The 20862-nt window shown below is 34.2% G+C and overlaps 1 protein-coding gene across 2 annotated transcripts in view; it reads left to right on the forward strand.

Moving 5' to 3' along the window:
- The window catches only part of PARPBP (PARP1 binding protein), a 64939-nt gene that overhangs the window by 21772 nt on the left and 22305 nt on the right, over positions 1–20862 (forward strand). For both annotated transcript variants that reach the window (XM_028121671.2, XM_028121672.2), the window contains 3 exons: positions 8147–8317; positions 9427–9581; positions 18391–18574. In XM_028121671.2, coding sequence (XP_027977472.1) covers positions 8147–8317; positions 9427–9581; positions 18391–18574 — 510 coding nt within the window. The remainder of the gene's footprint in view (positions 1–8146; positions 8318–9426; positions 9582–18390; positions 18575–20862) is intronic.

Genomic DNA, 20862 nt, shown 5'->3' on the forward strand with positions numbered 1-20862 from the left:
ACTTTAAGAAATATATTTGTCTAATGCAATATATGTTAAGGAAAAAAAAAGAAGAAGATAGCAGGAGGGGAAGAATGAAGGGGAGTAAGTTGGAGGGGGAGACGAACCATTAGAGACGATGGACTCTGAAAAACAAACTGAGGGTTCTAGAGGGGAGGGGGGTGGAGGGATGGGTTAGCCTGGTGATAGGTATTAAAGAGGGCACATTCTGCGTGGAGCACTGGGTGTTATGCACAAACAATGAATCATGGAACACTACATCAAAAACTGATGTAATGTATGGTGATTAACATAACAATAAAAATTTATTAAAAAATATATTTGTCACTGCCCTCAATTAAATACCTGTGCATCTACTTCCTAGACTTACTAACGTGCTTGAACATCTGCATCTAATATTTTTTCTCCTGTATTTGAAAGTTAAGTTTCTGACATCATGACATTTAATCCATACAGTTCTTCAGCATATCATTTCCTGAAAATAGAGGCATGACCATAATATCATTATCATATATAAGAAAACTTAACTATTCCCTAATATCACTTACTGTCTTCCCTATTCAGATTTCTCCAGTTGTCCCACAAATGGTTTTATATCTCTTAGAAGAACTCCCCTCAGTCTTTTTCTCTTATTTATCTGTTTAATTTCTCCTGGTATTTATCTTGTTCCTCTATTTCCAGTAAACTGGAAGTTTTATGCAAACCTTGCTTAGATTAAAGTTTAACGTTTCATAACAAAAACTTCATAACTGATGGTGAGTATCACATTAGGAGACACAAACTTCAAGTTGTCCCAAATTGCCAGATCTTTCTAGGATAAAGATGTAGTTTTCCCTTTGCTATGAGCAGAAATCTGTGGGGTGACACCATGTAAATATCCTGTTTCCCAGCAACCTTTCACCCAGTGGTTTTACACATACATTCATGATCCTTGTCTGAATCAATTATTTCTTTAGTGTTTACAGAATGGTGAGTTTCTAACTCTGTCATGTCTTTATATTAATTAGCTGCCATTTCTCAGTAAAGCAGAGCTTGGTAAGATAAAGCTATTTAGGGAAATAGTTCCCTAAGAATGGCAGAGTCACGACTTAATTCTTTCCCTTTCATTACTAGTTTAGGAGTCAGGATGATAGTTATTTATAAGATAGGATGCAAATTAGATTTTTTTCTATTTATCTTTCTCCTTTTTTATGCGTGTATTTATTGCTATGGACTCATGAATTTTTATTTTTTCAGTTTTAAAATTAATTACCATCATTAATCTTTGATGCTAAAATGGAGGGATTCCCTTCAACCTGGCTTCTTTGTCTTTTTTACATGCCCTACTAGACTTCTGAGCACTTCTCTTTTTTCTGGCATAATAAAATATTCCAAGTCCATTTTTGAATGTTTTCTGCCCAGATATGATTCCTTTCAGTGATTTGTAACTATTTTTCTCTTGCTTGAAGTTAATTTTTCACTTGCATTGTTTTTCCCTCCTGTCTCAAATATTGATAAAATGTTTACCAAATGCCCGGTCTTTCTCATTGGTACTTAAGGGGTACATTCATATATCAAGACAGTAGATCACTTACAAATCTCTTCTCTCTGATTTATCTTACAGGCTCTATAGGGAAGAAACAATAATTGTTATTGTTTCTTTTAATTAAGAGAAATGAACTAATTTGTATGTGTAAAATACCTAGGTGTTTATAATTTTGGCTTACAGATATAAAATGTTATCTTAAACGGATATCCATGAAAAAAGAGTATAGCATATAGAAACTAATGGGTCTTCATTGCAAGCATATAGTTTTCTCATTTAAAAAAAGTCATAGCTTCATTGTGTTAATCCTCTACTTTTTTATCTCTTGCCTCCTTTTTCTAAGAGTATTCTACCTATTAGCCGATAGATTAGATTTTATGAGGACTATTAAAGTAGCAGCCATCCTCTCAACTATTTTTCTGTTACTTGCAGACTTCTAATTTTTCTTTTTGCAAAGTCTTTTTGGAAGGCAATATATTTCTATTAAAATTCCAGAGTGACTTTTTGAGCTGAAGTCTTGCAGAGATATATATTTGATCACAAAATGTACCTTACTAATGCCACACCAAAGTCATCAAGTAGATGAATTAGATAAATGGCATGAATTTGAGAAACAATATTTTTGTTTCCTTATTTTATCTTTCCTAAGGTACTAAACTGCTTTAGAAATTCTGAAGTAAAGAAGGGAAAAATAGAATAAAAGCCCTAAAAGAAAATCATCAGTTAAGGGGTTGCCTGGGTGGTGCAGTTCTTGAGCGTCTTCCTTCGGCTTAGGTCATGATCCCGGGGTCCTGGGATCGAGCCCCGGGTCATGCTCCCTGCTCCGCGGGAAGCCTGCTTCTCCCTCTCCACTCCCCCTGCTTGTGTTCCCTCTCTTGCTGTGTCTTTCTTTGTCAAATGACTAAATAAAATCTTTAAAAAAAAATCGTCAGTTAAATAAAAAATTCTACTGGTATATTAGTTCTAGGCCAACTCTTTTTTTTTTTTTTTTGGTCATTATATGTAAGAATTTATGTGTTTGGCAAAGAAAGTAAAAAAAGAAAACCTATATAAATTATTAATCTCAATCTAGAAAAACTGACTTTCTTCAAATTGAGATTGAATATCTGCATTTCAGTAATAATTAAGGGATAGGAAAAGGAACTTGGAGTTGCCAGAAAGCTTAAATAAAATTGTTCAACTTCTAAACAAACATTGCAAATACTTTGTGGCATGGATTGAATCAGTGTATTAAATAAATAAACAGAACATTATCTTTATTTTTGGTATCTTGGTAAAAACTTCAATCTTGTGGATTTTTTCAATTTAGGTCCTTGCTTCTGGACATCATAACTGTATTTATGTGGAATGCTTTTCCAGAGAGCCTCTTTAAAACACACTTGCAAATACAGGAGCAGGGAAACCATAACTGCCATGTTATATGACCATAATGATAGAGATAGATTTCCAATTGCAGCCATGAGTTAAAAGAAACACTCTAACTGTGAGGACTCCAAGATGTTTTTCCCTGATGTTTGTCTAGCATCACAGATCAGAAGGGCGGAATTTGCTAGCCTTAGAGAGCAAGTTGTAGATGTGGGGGTTTAAGCCCTGGTTTGTACCCAGTAAGGATCAGATATATACATTTGGTAAATTCTCATTATTTTTGGACAGCAGAAGCACAGTGAAACAGGGATTGAATGAAATTAAATGTTGAAAGAGTAAAAAAGTTTCTGATTGCAATGTGAATGTCATTTTTTTCCCTCTCCTTTGATTTTTCACAAAATGTGTTACTTTTTTGAAATGTGAAGGGATAAGATAAAGAGATTCATGTTTTAGACTATTGTATTGTGAAGTTAAAATGGAAACTTTTGTATTATAGATTCACATGAAGTGTTATGATTTATAAAGTAAAGATAAAAGGACACTTGAATTCTAAGCAGAAAACTATATTATGTCTTAAGTTATAAAATTTTAGGGTGGATCTTAGAGATGATTTTAATTTAGTTGTACCTTAAAGTAATTTTCTTTTTAAGGCAATGTAATACAAATATGTGAGGGCTTATTTGATCCCAAGTAAGTTTTTATCAGTTGTTTTCATTTTGAAATTTCTAAAAGGGCCAAATACATGTATTAAGTTTTTTTCATTTATCATTGAACAAAAACTAATTGAGAACCTGTTAACAAAAATGGATTGATTACCTACTATAATGCCAGTCATTCTTTTAGGCCCTAAGGATACATCATTTAGGAACCATTAAGACCTATGCAGGGTATTATAATTGACTGATATGCATAGGTAGAACAGGGTGCTAAGAAAGGGAGTACATGAATTGCTGTTCTGTACTGGGAAATCAGGGAGCCTCTCTGCAAAGGTAACATCTGTCTCATATTTTAGTACTTAAGAAAAAATTTTTAGAGGGCTAATATTTAAGCTTTTTTTCTTAAATCAATTTTGCTTAAATGTCAAGTCCATATTTAAGGTAACCTTTTCCTGTCCAATAAAGTTTTTTAAAATTGATCCTGACTGCCTCCCATGTTTCAAGAATTGTTTTTCATAAGAAATTTAAATAATCTAAAAGCATGTTACCTTTAAAAGTGCTTTTAATATGTCTATGAACTTGAGACTTCCTTAATTGTCTCAGGGACTTCCTAATAATTTGTAATTTTTTTTGCTACCTTTTAAAGCTCTCTTTTGTGCTTTCTAATTTAAAATGTGATTAAACAATATGAAAGCATTTTAATTTTAATTAGGAAAATATTTTCTTAGAGTTTATAGATGATAAATTATGGGGTCTGTAGCTAAGTTGTCAGTCACTGAAGGACTTAATGAATTTCATGTTTGGAGAATGAATTGAGTTTAGAATTTGTGGAGTCCATTTTTCTTTTTTTCTCTTTAAAATTTTTAAAATTTATTTTTTTATTATTATATTCATTTAGCCAGCATATAGTACATCATTAGTTTTTGATGTAGTGTTCATTTTTCTAAGGGACTAGGCAAGGAGAGGATTTCAGGTAAATAGCATGGGAGTGACATTTAAGAATTAGATACAAACAAGATTCCAGAGCAAGAAGATGGGGTGGAAGTAGTTGAGAAGGTGAGAATTCCATAAAAATAATTTAATTTTGATGAAATCCAATTTGTCACTTTTTTCCTATTATAGATTGTGATTTTGGTGTCACATGTAATAACTCTGCCTAATTCCAAGTCATAAAGATTTTTTCTTATGTTTTCTTCTTGAAGTTTTACAGTTTTATATATTGTACATTTAGACTTATGATCCACTTTGAGTTAATTTTTATAAAAAGTGTGAGGTTGGGGCACCTGGGTGGCTCAGTCAGTTAAGTGACTGACTTTAGCTTGGGTCACAATCTCAGGGTTCTGGGATTGAGCCCCACATTGGGCTCTCCGCTCAGCAGGGAGTCTGCATGTCCCTCTGCCCCTCCCCCGACTCGTGCTCACTCTCTCTCTCTCGCTCTCTCTCTCTCTCAAATAAGTAAGTAAAATCTTTCAAAAAAGAAAAAAGTGTGAGGTTTCGGTGAGTTTCATTTGTTTCCCATATGGCTGACCAATTGCTCTCATACCAAATATTGAAAAGACTGTCCTTTCTCCATTGTTTCTTTTGCACCTATGTCAAAAATCAAATGGCCGTATTTGTGGACTCTGTTCTGTTTCATTGATATGAGTGTCCCTTCATAAATGCTATATTATTTTGTTGTACAGTAATACTTAAGATAATTTTCCAGCATATTTAATATGTTGTTCCAGGATCTTCTGGCTTATTTTTTGATGATCTATTATTAATTTTATCATTTTTCCTTAGTATGTAATATTTTGTTTTGTTGTGGTCACTCTCAAGATTTTTTCTCATCTTTGGCTGTCAGAGTTTAATTATAATACAGGAATAATATTCTTTGTGTTTTTCCTATTTGAGTAGTTTCTTAGATCTATAAATTAATGTTTTCCACCAAATTTGGGATGTTTTTGGCCATAATTTCATGAAATACTTTTTTCTGCTTCTTTCACTCTTCTGCAGGGTTTCTAAGTACATGTCCCACAGAGCTCTTTGGTTTTATTTTTCTTTCTTTTTTTCTTCTTTTGTTTTTCTGGTTTGGTAGTTTCTATTTATATATGTGCAAGTTCACTTATACTTTCTTCCACTTTCTCCAAGTTGTTGTTGAGCCCACCTAGCAAATTTTGTTTTGGTCATTGTACTTTCATTTCTAGAATTTACTTTCTTTGTAGTGTCCACTTTTCTGTTGTCATTTTCCCTATTAATTCATTGATAACACTTTTTTAATTCATTGAACATTTTTTTGTTTGAGTTCTTTGAATATATTTATAGCAGCGACCTGAGTGTTTTGTCTGCTAAATCTAACATCTAGGTCCACTTGGTGTTAATTTTTATTGACTGCTTTTTATCCTGAGAAGGGGGGGTCACACATTTTTTTTCTTTTTTTTTTTTGAACTGTCTAGTAATTTTTAGATGAAAACTGGACATTAAAGATAATATTTTATAGTGATTCTGGGTTTTGTCATGTTCTTCTGAAGACAATTGAATTTTCTAGTAGGCAGTTTTCTTGCCTGGATTTCAACTTCATATTTTGTCTCCTTGGTATACAGCTTTTTGGATATCTATTCTTATGGTTTCCCTTTGCTGTTTTTTTTTAGGTTGGCTTTTGTAGATCTTTCTTCTGCCTGCCAAATGTGGCAGTAAGCCAAGGATTTGGGAAAGTATGGAGCTCATTCTTTCTGTGGATTCTTTTTTCCTAGGGATTTTCCTGTATTTTCCAGTTGTTCTGACAAGTTTTGGCTCTATACACTTAAGACTTCAAGCCTGTCCAGCTTCAGCTTTCTGCGACTTAAGCTACACACATTTATGAAATGCACTCATTTTAGCAAACCTTCCAACTCATAGCTCTGGTTCCTCATAGCTCAATCTTTCTTGAATATATTTTTTTCGATTTCTGCCTGCTTTTTTATGGGCCTCGCTGGAGTCTCCCCCATGCTTGGGTAGTTTCACTGTCAGCTATGGATTATGGCTCTTTATGTTCTCAGTTATTTCCAAGATTTCCCCCTTTAAATTTCTAGCCGCTTTCCCGGCCCTGGATTCTGAGGGCACCATTATAGTCACTTCTATCTGCTACAGCCATAGTCATAAAAGTTGGGTCAGTAAACCACAAACTTAATTCATACTTTTTTTTTTTAAAGTAGGCTCCATGCCCAGCATGGAGCCCAAAGTGGGGCTTGAACTCATGACCCTGAGATCACGAACTGCGCTGCAATCAAAAGTTGGATGCTCAATTGACTGAACCACCCATGCGCCTCTAATTCATTCCCTTCTTGCTGCAGTTCTGCTAAAATTAAATATTCCTCCAGCTCCTGTCTACCTTCTGGATACTTTCGAGTGTCTTTAAATAGTATTTAAAACTTCTTACTATTTTATGTTTGTTGTCTGAGGTTCACATGATCACTCACTTCTCCACTATTACACGAAATTTAGGACCTTGAATAACCACAAACTTGCTATTCTTAACCCTTCTTGTTGCAGTTCTTTTAAAATTAAATTCTTCTCTAGCTTGGGTCTGCTTTTTTTTTAAGATTTTATTTTATTTATTTGAGAGGGAGAATGAGAGAGAGGGCACAGGAGGGTGTAGGGTCAGAGGGAGAAGCAGACTCCCCACTGAGCAGGGAGCCCGATACGGGACTCAGACCCGGGACTCTGGGATCATGACCTGAGCCAAAGGCAGTCACTTAACCCAACTGAGCCACTCAAGCACCCCTTGGATCTGCTTTGTGTATGCTTTCCAGTGTAGTTACATTTTTGAAATTTTACTAATATTTTATAGGTACCTGTGGGAGTTCACACTATCACTTCCCCAGTACTAGAAGCTGTAAGACCTTAAATAGCTGTAAGTAGGTAATTTTAAGAAGGAGATCATTAATGCCCTGGTTTATAAAATGCCCTTGACTATAAAAGACAAGTACAGTATATATGAAAGAACAGATGCCCATATTAAATTCTCACAAATATTATTTATCTTGTGTTTGAACAGTCTATAACTCTGTTTTAGTCCAGTTAATGTCAACATCAACTACTTGTTATTATTTTCTTAACATTTGCTTGAATCTCTTCATTGTAATACTTACTTGGTTATTTGGTATTGTCAAAGTCAGTATCTAATAATTACCCCGAAATTTAACTATTTAACTTTAGCCCTTATCTCCAGCCCTGCATAGGTCTAGGACCAAATAGTGCCAGTTGGCCCATTCCCTAAGCTTTAGGGGGCTGCATTACTCCTTGTTATTTAGTGACAAATGTGTGCAAGGGAATGAGATCCAGCCTTATTAGGAATGCAGACTTTGGACTTTATCTTTTATATCATTTTCTAAGAGGTATTTTTCAACAATTATGATAGTTGGTATTTGCTCATAGATACTTACTAGTGGCACATTTGTTTCATGAGCAGGGATATGTTAATTGTCCAACTCAATCTTTTGTTGTATGGCAGTTCTCTCTTTTCCCATATATTTGAGTGAAATATTGTTATTGAATGGTCATAAGTATTTTTACTGCGTATGAAGAAAGGATTATCGACTTAGAACAACTTCAATAAAGAAAATAATATTTTATTGTACAGGTGCGGTTACTAGCAAGAAAAATTATCTACTCATATTTAAGCCTGCTAGTGAATTCAAAGAATGATCTGGCTCTGGCTCATGTTCTCAATATTCCTGATAGAGGACTTGGAAGAGAAGCCTTCACTGATTTGAAACATGCTGCTCAAGAGAAAAAGATGTCTATCTTTTTGGTATGAACATGTTACATTTTCAATATGTTTTAAAGACTTATGAACAGTGGATAAATGTAACTTAATATAGAATTCTTGTAATTATGATAAAACAACATGAATACATGTTCTTCCTTTGTATTTGAAAATCTATGGTATTTTTATTTATTACCATATTCTTCAAATTTGACAAGGGAAAATTTCTCTAAAGCAGTGTTTTCCTACATGTGTTCTATAGAGTGCTGTCTCTGTTCAATTCTCCTTGAATAAATATTTACAAAGGCAAAAGACCTTGTTAAATGCTTCTTGAATAAATGTTTCCAAGGGCAAACAGTTTGGAAATAGTGTCTACCTTTATTGGATATAGGTAATGAATATTTGTATATCAGAAGCTCTGAGAAGTCCTACCATTTAAGAAATTTAAGAAATCTGCTTAAATTAACCTTGTTACTTAATCTGCTGTTTCCTAAGTTATTTAACCTTGGAAGTTTCTTCCAAATTACTGAAATTTCATAGAATTTGTTTTAGGATACACTTTAGAATATTTCATCTTTGATGGAGATGCTCTTAAGTGTAGCCATCCTATATGTATTTTTATCACTGTAAGGCAAGGCCTTTTGAACTACACATGATCAAATAATCCTAAAATGTGAAAGCTAGATAGGGCTTTGTGCTTATTTAGTCTAAATGTTGAGCTTATAAATAAAGACGATAAAGCTTGGAAGAGTTGAATTAATTGCCCACCCTTGAATAAATCAACACAGTGACACTGAAAAACCCCTTTGTTTCATATTAAAAATTCCAGTTCAATTGATATGAGAATATATTCATACACTAATATTTTATAGTCAGTGATGTACTCTTATGAATATATTCTTATGCCCTTAGTTTGTCACCTGACTTGGCTCCTCAGTTTCCACTTGCATTGCCATTACCCTTGTTGGCATGAATTTTGCATGGCATCTTCTTTCTTTAATTATTTGCTTCTGAATCAAAGTGACATGAATCATAAAAAGTGCTTACTTTACCTGTATACCCAGAAATAATATAAATATACCCAGCTTCATAAAGTTTTATTTTTAACTTACTAAATCATTAAACATAACTAAATCATTTATTTTAATTCATAGGTGGCCACATCATTTATTAGAACACTAGAGCTTGGAGGGAAGGGATATGCACCCTCACCATCTGATCCTTTAAGGACACATATAAAAGGACTGTCTAATTTTATTAACTTCGTTGACAAATTAGATGAGATTCTTGGAGAAATACCAAATTCAAGGTAATGACTTTTCATAAATTACAAATGTGTGTTATTAACCTGTCTTTAAAACTTTACAGAATCAAATGTAGATGTGAATATATGAGCTGTTGAAATGACTAAGCATCAATAGTAGGGAAAAGAAACAAAATATCTAGATGAATAAATTATAATCTCATGACCTTTTCCCCTAAATTTCTGCCTATCTTTGATTCTAAAATTTTTGCCAAAGTCAAATGGCATGTTCACATGAAATTTGACTAGAGAAGAGGGCTATTTGTCTTTATCTGGAAGAAATAGTTTTGGAGGACTGGGCATGACTGAATAGGTAATTTCTTTAAAATTTGTATTTAGCACTAAAGGAAATCTATATCAAGAATGAGGAAATTGACAAAGATATGATAAAATCTATATTCTACTTCCTGCTATTTTTTTTCCTTTTTCTTGGGTGTAAATCATTGGTTCATCTGGAATTTGTTTTTATATGATATTAGAAGTAAGAGATTCTTTCTTATCTGACAGACTTCCATTTATAGTATATACATATTGGATGATTAGTAATTTTGTGATTAATTTTGGTGCAGAAGTGGGCTGTATATATTAGCAATCAAGGTAGATCACTCAATTTGGGCATACCAAACAGCTGGTATTTACTGAACACTTTTTATGGGTCAGGCTCTTTATGGGGATTATCATTTGATTTTTACAACAACCTTACATTATAGGTACCATATAAATACACAATTTAGAGCGTAAGAAACTGAAGTTCTGGGACTAAGTGATTTACCTCAGTCACATTGTTATTTAAGTAGCAGAGCTGGGATCTGAACTCAGTTATGACCCTGGAACCCATTCTCTTAATCACTATATCTTATTTCATGAAACCTCTTTTCATTTTAAGATTCCAAGAAGAATTTGTTTCTCAGGATTTTATTCTGAATTGCATCCTTCTGTCTGTATGGATATCCATTACAAGAAAGTAAATTTGGAAGAGGGTTGAATATGTCTTATAGCCAATATCAGTGACACCTTCTGAACTTTCAAATAATGTATTGGTTGGCTATTTCTTCTGAGATAGCAGATAATTTTTAAAAATTTTTATTTTTTTATTATCTTTATTATTTTATTATTTTATTTTATTAATTTTTATTATTTATAAATTTTTGTTTATTTTTATTATCCCACTGTATAGTACATCATTAGTTTTTGATGTAGTGTTCAATGATTCATTAGTTACGTATAACACCCAGGGCACATCACAACACACGCCCTCCTTAATAGCAAAGCAAATATAGGTATATTCTGTTGAAGTCAAATAGTAAAAAAGTCCTCCACAGATGGTCTTTACATTTTTTTGTGTGTTTGTTTTTATATTTACCTCATTTAAATGAAATTTTAATGCAGATATTTGTTGATTTTTTCCATTTGAGACATTATTAACTTCCTACCCTGGAAAATGGTGATTTGCTACTCATTCACCAACCTCCCAGCCTCCCTTGTCTGTCTTCCCCATCTTGTTACACACACAGAACTTCTCTTTCATCCTTCTAATATGGTTATACCACAATTTCAGGTTAAGTTATATTTTAGAATTTATATTATTATGACTCTGTAAATACTGCCTGCACCTAAGTTATGATATGCTGTGATTGTACTTCCTTTCTTATACAAATTTTTGTTTTTTTTCCTAGATTTAATAATTATCTACTTTTTTCTTTTACTTCTTATATATTTATCATTGATTCTTTTTTGAGCTTTCCAGTAAAACCATACATATTCTTATTATTAGATAATCTGTCAGTTCTGGTTTTTGCTCTTGAAGACATTCCTTCTGGAGAGTCCTCTATCTTCTTCACTGAGTATGTACTTTTGCTTGTTAAGCCTGTTTCACAGTGGTAATGGTGAAGCTTCATTACTTTGTGAATTTTCTTTGCCTCTGCCTTGTTTTTTGGATCTTGTGACTTTATTTTTAATTGGTAAACCCCTTATTTTACTCACATGGCTTTCTGAGAAAAATAGGCAAATATCTTTATCATATTCTCACATTTGGTTGTATATGATCTTATATCATGTTTCATTTATTTAAAATTATTTAAGATTATTTTTATCTGCTTCCTGGATGGTCTTTGTTTTATCTAAGTTGAAAGTTTTTGTTTGTTTTGCCCTCTTATGTTAGAGGTATTTCTAAAATGTGTGGTGATTCTGAACAGTCCTTTTATCTTATTTAAGAATGAGACCATAGAAAGCTGATTAGTAGCTCTATACAGTGGATTTCTTTATAGCATGGTAGCCATTTGGCTCTTTTGTTGGGGATTCTCCAAATGTCAGTAATGATAGGTCTTTTCTTTGGGACTTACCCCAAAATTTCCAGAGTGGCATCCTTTAGTCCCTTTCAGAAAGCTGTAAATCTAGCTAGTAATATTCTGGAATTTGAGGTAGGGTAGGGGTTGATGCTGAGTCTCCCAGTTCCAGTATGTAGACTTTTACTTAATCAGTCTGTTTTCAGTCCCTGTTACCTCGAGGTCCAGAGACCATCTGGCTTAGTTTCTTCAGAGTAATCCTGCTTTCCATGCTGAGGGGAGAGAAGTGAACTGGCCTGACTGCTCAGAATAGGAGAGGAGATTTAAGTGTCTAAGTGTTTCTGATGTAGACTGTCAACCAGCTTTCTCGTTGGCAACCCTGTCTTTATTGTAGCCTTCAGTATTGAATTCGATTTCTGAGAATTTCTGGGGTTGCTTCTTACTGGTGTCTCTTTTAGCAGTTACTTATGTTTTAGCTTTCTCTGTTCTGGGTAGTCAGCTACCACATGTCCATCTGCTTTTCATTTTCCCATGCTTTCATTATATGTCTCTGCTGTGATCTGTTATTGTCTCCTCTAACATTCTCTTTCTTTGTGGATTTTAAAACACTTGCCTTTTTGTCATTTTTAGTGCAGTTTTAGGAGGGAGCAGATAAAAATGCATATATTCAATTCAATGTAGTTTGTTATAATTACGGAGGAATTTCTGGTTGGGATAAATTATCTACAGGATAGAAGTACATTTTAGAGGCATCTAGGAAGAGATAATAGACTTAGATTCCTGTAAACCTGCTTCTCCTCCTGAAGTGCCCAACTTGATGAAGCCTCTCTTCCTCCAGCTACCTAACTAGAAATCTGGAGCATATCCTAAACTCCTTTTTCTCCTTTCTCTGTCCCTTCAGTTACCAAGATCCATGAATTCTTCTTAACATTTTTGATATTCTTTGTTCTCATCTCTATTCCTATAGCTACAATCTTTTTTCCATTTTTTAATGGGAAGTCTGTTTTCAGACTTTTATCCTTTCTTGCTTGGACTTCACTTCTCTCTGAGTCGTCCTTTCTGCCTCCAATCTTGAGTTGCCCCATCCTGTTTTCCTTACTGCTGCCAGTGGTCTTTCTAAAACAGCAGATGTTACTCTCGTGATTAAAATCCTTCAGTGATTTCATATTAGGTACAGGATAAGACTCCCAGAAGCCTCAGTATGATATAGAAATCCTATGTGCTCTAAGTCCTGCCTGTATCTTGCTCTGGCCTCTGTCTCTCAACCTTAACACTTAGAGATAAAAATGTGTTTAACTCTTATAACTGACTATAATAGGGTGGAAGTGGTAGGGAATCACAATAATCTTTGAATCAAAAGGAAGATGGGGAATAGATAGGGAAGAAATGAAAGAAATGATTCTCACATTTCCTCCCCACTGCCAACTTTCATCAAGCCATCCTAGCTGTAATTTTGTTGTATTTCTACATTTTGCCAGTAGGTGCCACCATAAAATGCATACTATACTTTCCTGAAAAATATCTTAAATTAGGGGTTTCAGGTTACATAAATTAGTTAGTTCTCTGTTGTTCAAATGTTTAAAATTATGTATTTCAAGTTTATGAAAACAACTTTTTAATGTACACTTGAATTATATTTATTGGACTAAATATTATACATTTATAGAATGTTAAATCTAGTTGAAATTATCCAGTCCAAAATCTTACTGTTACATCTTTCTCATTTAAAAATATTCTAGGGGCGCCTGGGTGGCTCAGTAGGTTAAGCGTCTGCATTTGGCTCAGGTCATGATCCCTGTGTCCTGGGATCGAGTCCTGCATCAGGCTCCCTGCTCAGCAGGGAGTTTGCTTCTCCCTCTTCCTCCATGTGTGCTCTCTCTCTCTCCCTCTCAAATAAATAAATAAATCTTTAAAAAAATATTCTAGAAGCATTTTTGATATATCTTATGGAGCACTTTTAATTATACTTAATTTTTTAAAGATATGTTTTAGCAAATAGTTATCTAATTCTTGAAGATGGTAGGGGAAAGCCAATCCATATAGTAAAGATATTCAATAATTACACTAAAGTATTACCAATCATTTGTATTATTGCTTATTGCTCTTTTTCAGTCACTACGCTTTAATACAAGCTTGGGCATTTTTTTTTTTAATTTATTTATTTATTTATTTGGCAGAGAGAGAGAGAGAAAAAAAGAGAGAGAGAGCACAAGCAGGGGGAGATGCAGAGGGAGAGGGAAAAGCAGACTCCCCACTGAGTGGGAGCCTGATTGGGGACTCAATCCCAGGATGCCGGGATCATGACCTGAACTGAAGGCAGACGCTTAACCAACTGAGCCACCCAGGTTCCCCCAGGCTTGGGGATTTAATTATGTTTTCATCACTAGCTCTATTTTTCTCTTTCTGCCCCAGAGATCTAATGTGATACATTTGGTAGTCAGGAGCTGCAGTTTACCTCTTTTTTCGCCTAAAAATGTTTCTATAAATGTTTATCCAGGGTACTCATAATGTATCTTCTGGGATGCCTTCCTGAATAACTCTTTTTCCCTTACCCACCCACTCAAACTCCCTCTATACCTTCAGTATCTCACTTTCTCACACGATCAGTTGTGACCTCTTAAAAATATTTTATTCATTGTATGCCAGGGTCTAGCACAAATGTTCTAGTGTCATTTGAGTTAAAACTTCAGAGATTCCAGGTTCTAGAAGCAAGAGTCTAGATTATGCCACCATGTTGCTGAGCAGATATTTGAAGAGCTAGTATTTGCCTCTAGTAGAGAATGTATAGCAATAGACTAGTTGTAGCGCTGGTACGTGAGGTATTTTGCCAAGGGTCAAAACGTTGAGCTTGGCAATTATCTGAAACACAAATCTTTTAAATTTCTTCCTAATATAATTCAGTCAGGGAATCATATCATCTTTAATATTTAGTGTAATTGTTCTTATAGAAGGAATGAGAAAAGGAGGCAAAGGTAACTTTTACCTAATATCATTGAAAGCATTTTTTTTTTGTTCTTGTAATTGACATTTTAACACTCTTTCATATTTTATTGTCTTTTTGAATCTTTTCCAAAATTCTTCCATTAGATTACTTTGCAGAAAAAGCTCATAGTGTTGTGTTTTCATTCTGGCTTCATTTCATCCAATCACTTTCTGTGCTTTTGATTGAAAATCAAGGGAAAAAAACATTGAAAAAGAAAGTGCCTATATATATATAAAAGAATTCTTAGAGTTTACTCAGACTTCTGATTACACATATATGGCAAATTAGGTCCCCTGGCTGACCCTTCCACTGAGAATAGTTAATAATGCTGGATAGCATATTTTTAAAATACTTCTTGAATGCACTGATAAGTAGGCATATGTAGTGAAAATACAGGCCAAAAACTAGGGAAGGCAAGAAAGCCAGAGAGGGAAGTCAAGAAGGGAAATGAGTTTTTATTTTGAGAGTATTTGGTGATTTGGAAGGTCTCTTCTTAGAGCCACTAAGTCTGAGTGCAAGGACAAAGCCCAAGGACTGTCCAAGGTGAAGAGTCCATTGGAACATTCCCACTCTACAGGGCTGCCCACTCTGTGTAAAATGGACTAAGAATAAGGGCTTTAACCTGATAAAGGGTTTCTGTACTTAATGGTAAAGTGTTTTAGCATTCTACTTAAGATAAAACAAGATAAGAGTTCCTACTCTTATTTCTTTTCAGCACAATATCAGATGTTCTATTCAGTGTAGTAAGGCAAGAAAAAGAAATAGGAGATATAACAATTGAAAAGGAAAAAATAAAATTCTGTTTGATGATATATGATTATATGTGTAGAAAACTCCAGGAATGTAAAGGCAAATTTTTAATATTAATAATAGTGTTTAATAGTGTTGCTGGACACAAGGTCAATAAACAACAAGCAATTGTATTTCTATACCATCACCAAATAGAAATTTAAAAAAAGCTTCAAGAATATAAAATACATAAAATAAATCTAATAAAAGTCATAGTAGTTCCTTCCCCGTCAGAAGGTTCAGACTCAAGGTGAAATTCTCTGCTTGCCCTCACCCACGTGGGGCTTTGTGTCCTGATAAAGTGCTATCAGAGATTTTTGTCTTCAGGAAAACCCATACATTCTGCTTGCCTCCCACTTAACAGCTCCCAGCTTTCCACTCCAGCTCTTGTTTTTTCCTTTTTTGGGGAGAGATTAGAGATTTCCCCCTATTGCTGCCAAACTTGGTGAGATATTCCCCCAGAGTATTTATTTAGTCTGCCATAGTGTAAGTGGAAAACCCCTAAGTACTTTTGTATTGCAAATAATAATATAGTAATAGTACAATATATATCTTTTGTCTTACTATTAAAAACTTTAGATGGTTGCCTGTGATAGTGGTCATTTATTCAACAAACGTAGCAATCCTTCCTTCTGTGTGCCAAGTATAAACTGGTAGTATAAAGATTAGTAAATATATTGTTCCTTTCTCAAGGAGCTTGCTTGCTTGCTTGCTTGCTTGCTTGCTTTCTTTCTTTCCTTTTTTTTGTTTTGGTGCAAAAAGGTGATTTTATTATAGAATGGGGACAGGACCCATGGGCAGAAAGAACTGCCCTGGGATTGTGAGGAGTGACTGATTATATATTTTTTAATTAGTGGTGGTTAGGGACAGTGCAAATCTCTAAGGAATTTGGAAGCAAGCCTTTTAGGACTTTGAGGGGCTAGCTGCTGTTAAGATAAGGTTACTTTTAGTCTTTGATAAAACATAAAGGCACTAAGGTGGCCATGAGTTCCTTGAGGAAGGTCACACTCTGCATGTGTCAGGTATCAGTGGGCTGCAAGCTGTAAGGAGATTTAATTTAAGCTACATTTCTCTTGACTCTGTTTCCCTCGTCATTTCCCCACCTTGAACAACTTTGACCGTTAAATCTTTAAGGTTGTTGAAGGCAGAAGGTCTCATCTTCTGTAGCTTCTTCCTGCTGAATAGGGGCATAGAGATGTCCCTACCTATGGGTCAAGGTTGGTCAGTTGAGAATTTAGTAAGAGTTAGGAAAGGCTAAAGCAGCTGTATTTAGAGTTGATAACATATGGGAGTCTCCTTAAGTTTCTTTCCCTTTCTCTTTCTTTCTTTCTTTCTTTCTTTCTTTCTTTCTTTCTTTCTTTCTTTCTTTCTTTCTTTCTTTCTTTCTTTCTTTCTTCTTTCTTTTAATGAAATGTTTCTCAAGCTTGTGTAGTTGTCAGAATCACCTGTGGTATTTTTAAAACAGAGCAGTTGTTCAGTACCCTTCTCTGCAGTTTGTGATTCAACAGGGTGGGATCTGGAGTTGATATTTTAAACAAATGCTGAATATGATTCTGATGATCAGGTAAATTTGGGAGACACTGGTCTAATCATACATTAAGTGTTTCTGCAATTCTTCTAACTTTCCTTCTCTATTTGGAACTATTTGAATGTGAACAATCATATTTCCAGTGTTTGTTAGGAAACCTGGCTTCTTCTCCTAAACATAAAACCTGGTAATAAGGCAATGTGGATAAAAACTCTAATTCATAATTTCCTTTATGCCACTATAAAAGTCACAGAAAAGTTAAATAGCATACTCAAGGTAGAAGGTGGGGCAGGCGAGGGATGGGGAACTGTTATTTTGTGCTCAGGCAGTCTGACCTTACAGCCAGGCCATATCACCTTCTCATTCAGCACTGCACAGCCTTTCCAGGGATACCTCTAGGGATGGAGATCTTCTGACTTTAAAAAAGAGCTCTCTTCTTTTGTTGGATACCTCTAATTTCTTCCTTGCAATAGATCAAAATCCTTCTTCCTATATATTTCTCACATTTTTTTAGGTCAGCCTTCTAGAGCAGGAACTGCAACCTAAATTCATTCAGGTTCAGGCTTAGTGTAAAGAAGTAATTGATCTCAGGTTTTTTAAAACACTTGTCTGTTGGACATAGTTGGTCCAGTCTTTGGTTTGCTTTAGATCAATATTAACTAGCTTAATTTCCCCTTCCACATAATAACAGTTCTCATATCAGAATGCAGTGTCATGTTTCAGGTCAGTCCTCACCACCTCCTTCCTAGCCCAGAACACTTCGTGTTCTTGGACAAGCTATTTAACCTTTTTGAGACTCAATTTTCTCATCTGTGATTTAAGGATAATAATACTTATGGAAATGATTTTAAGATTAAAGTAATGTAGGATTCTAGGTATTCAATGAGAGGTAGCATTTCTGTTACCTTGTATCTAAAGGTACATATTTTAAGTATATTATGTGTGTATAACTGCCCCTGAAACTTACTATGTATCATCTATAACTAAAATATTTCCCTTCAGCTTTCAAATCAGGGAAGAAGTAACTTTGTTGAAATGACTTGCTTTAAGAAAAACTTTTTAATTTTGTTGCTCATGGTTCTCATTATTTTCTTAAATATGTTAATTTGATTTATAAGATCAAAGTCATATTTTTTGAAAAGTGTTAACTTTGAGAAGTTTATTTTCAAGCTTATAAGCATATTGTCATTTCTAATACTATTATAAAGGTGATCTTATTTCTATTTTCAGCACTGCAGGGAGTCGGATACTCTCAGTGATAAAGATGCAGCTGATTAAAGGCCAGAACAGCAGGGATCCTTTTTGTAAAGCAGTAGAGGAAGTCACTCAGGATTTGGATTTGAGGATTAAAAATATTATCAATTCTCAACAAGGAGATGTAGCTGTTAGTACCACTGACATCAGTCCTGCACGGGTAATGAGCTTTTTATTTTCCATTATACTTCTATAGAAAACATTATCGCTTCTACTTGTTATAGAAATGTTTTACTATTGCTACTTAAGTCAGAAGAATGTTTTTCCTGTGTTATGAGATACTGAAAATTTAAGTGTCTCAATAGGATTATATAGGATTATGTTTGACTTGAAATAAATCATAACATCTTTGGGCCAAATTGCATTTGTTAAAGTAGCATGTTGGATAATCTGCAGTATCCCTTGTAGCACTCGAAATTTATAATTCTTGATGGTTATTAAAGTGTCTTAAAATATTTTTCAATATTTTTCCTATGAAACCATTATTTTTTGCCACTTACTCAAATATAAAATAAGAGCAAGGTTTCTCTGGTTCTGGCCCCAGTACTAGGTATTCTGTAGAACAGCCACAGAAATGGTTTCTATTCAGTTTATTTTTCTTTAATAGAATTTTTTCATCTTTATTATCTGTTGTTTTCTACCTCTATTACCAGCCTACTGCAAACATTAGGAATTTCTCCTATACTTAGAAATCTTTTAACTATATATTCCTAGAATGTTTACCTCTTCCTTTTTTTTTTGTTCAAACATTGTACAATACAATAACTATAGTATTATAGCAGAAATTGGCTACCATCTTTCCAGCTCTAAAAAAGAATTTGGCGGTATATATTATAATCCATTTGTTGCAGGTTAATTCAAGCAACAAAAGCCCCTTTTCCTTAGGTGTGATTGTGATAATCAGTGTATGAAGAAAGACTTTTGTTTATGTTTTATTATTCATCTATTATTATTATACATCTATTTTATTTATCATTATACATCTATTATTCATCTATTTTCACAGCTTTGGGAATGATTTTTAGTTATTTTTCTGTAACAATGCATGTTTTCAGATTAATTGGAAGGTGGGACATAGGGGAGATTCTGGGTTGTTGCCCCATGTGTTTCATGTGTGTTAATGCTTCCTGTGACTAGCTGGCTCAAATGACAACCAGGTTGTTACTATAAGTCTAAATCAGAAACTGTCACACCTCAGGTAATTAAGAGCCCCAGTCTCTGCCATTTCCTGTCACAAGAAATAAAGATACAGACAACCTGGTTCTTAATTTTACGTTTTCAACCAAATCAGAAATCTTTGAAAAATACTATCCAATAATTCTCAGTAAGTTAATATTAAACAATATGGACTTTTTCTCTGGTACTGATAAAAGGTATATGTTAAGCACATATATTGTGATAAGCCATTACTATTGTGATAAGCGCATATAATATGGTAGCAATCATTATTGTGATAAGTAGTTTGTTAAAATTCTAGTGTAGCTCTACAGTACAGTTTGGTCAGCCCAGTAGAGAAAGGAGGCTAAGACCATGTTGGTGAAAGCTGAGGAAAGTGGCACAGCTACAACAGACGTTTTAGAAACTTCGATATTTAGGTGCAGTGTCTAACATACTGTATGGGTTGGGCACTACCATTCTATCATTACCCTTATTTTACCAGTGATTTAACTGAAGCACAGTGAGGTTAAGGAACTTTCCCAGAATTATACAGTACATACTACTGGTAAGTTGGTATCAAACTCAGCTAGAGATATCTTCAAAGTTTGTGCTTACATGTGTCTGCATATAATATTATATTATCATCTATTTTCCCTTACTCTGTCTAGTCACTAAGTTTTTCTAGCTCTCCTCTTTTAACCTGCTTTTTCTTTATCTGCACTGTTACTATTTTAGTTCACTGCGACTACCTTCTTCATTTCCAAGCTGGACTATTACAGTCTCTTAATTTGTGGTCCTGTCTCCAGACTTAATAACATTCTTACCCTGGAATATATTTTATGCATTGCCATCATTTTTTAATAATCTAAATAGGATCATTTATGTTCTTGATTAATAAAGCAAAAGACTTTAACTCCATAATAGACTGATTTATAATTTCTTGGCCAGATTTATAGAGCTTTCCCAGGTTCATCTCACATAACTCCCTCTCTGTTACCCTGTTCTTCAGCCATATCATGTTAACCTGGTCCTTAAAATGCCATGTTCCCTCCCACCCCATGTGTCTCCTCCTCCATGAAGCCATCCTTGATTTTAGAGTAAATTGATCACTACCTTTGTGTGCTCCTCTTGTACCATGTATACATTCTGTTAGAAATAACACTTAGTACTTTGTAATGCAGTTAGTTGTTGGTTATTTACTTATTTTATCAAGGGGACTGTGGGTTTCTTGAGGCAGTGGTTTTTACCTTTGTAACCTTAGCTTCAAACACTGTGCTTAGGACTTGGTAT

This window comes from Eumetopias jubatus, unplaced genomic scaffold (assembly GCF_037043125.1).
Source record: "Eumetopias jubatus isolate StellerSeaLion01/CBP00866 unplaced genomic scaffold, mEumJub1_p1.0 scaffold_8, whole genome shotgun sequence".
Taxonomy (NCBI): Eukaryota; Metazoa; Chordata; class Mammalia; order Carnivora; family Otariidae; genus Eumetopias; species Eumetopias jubatus.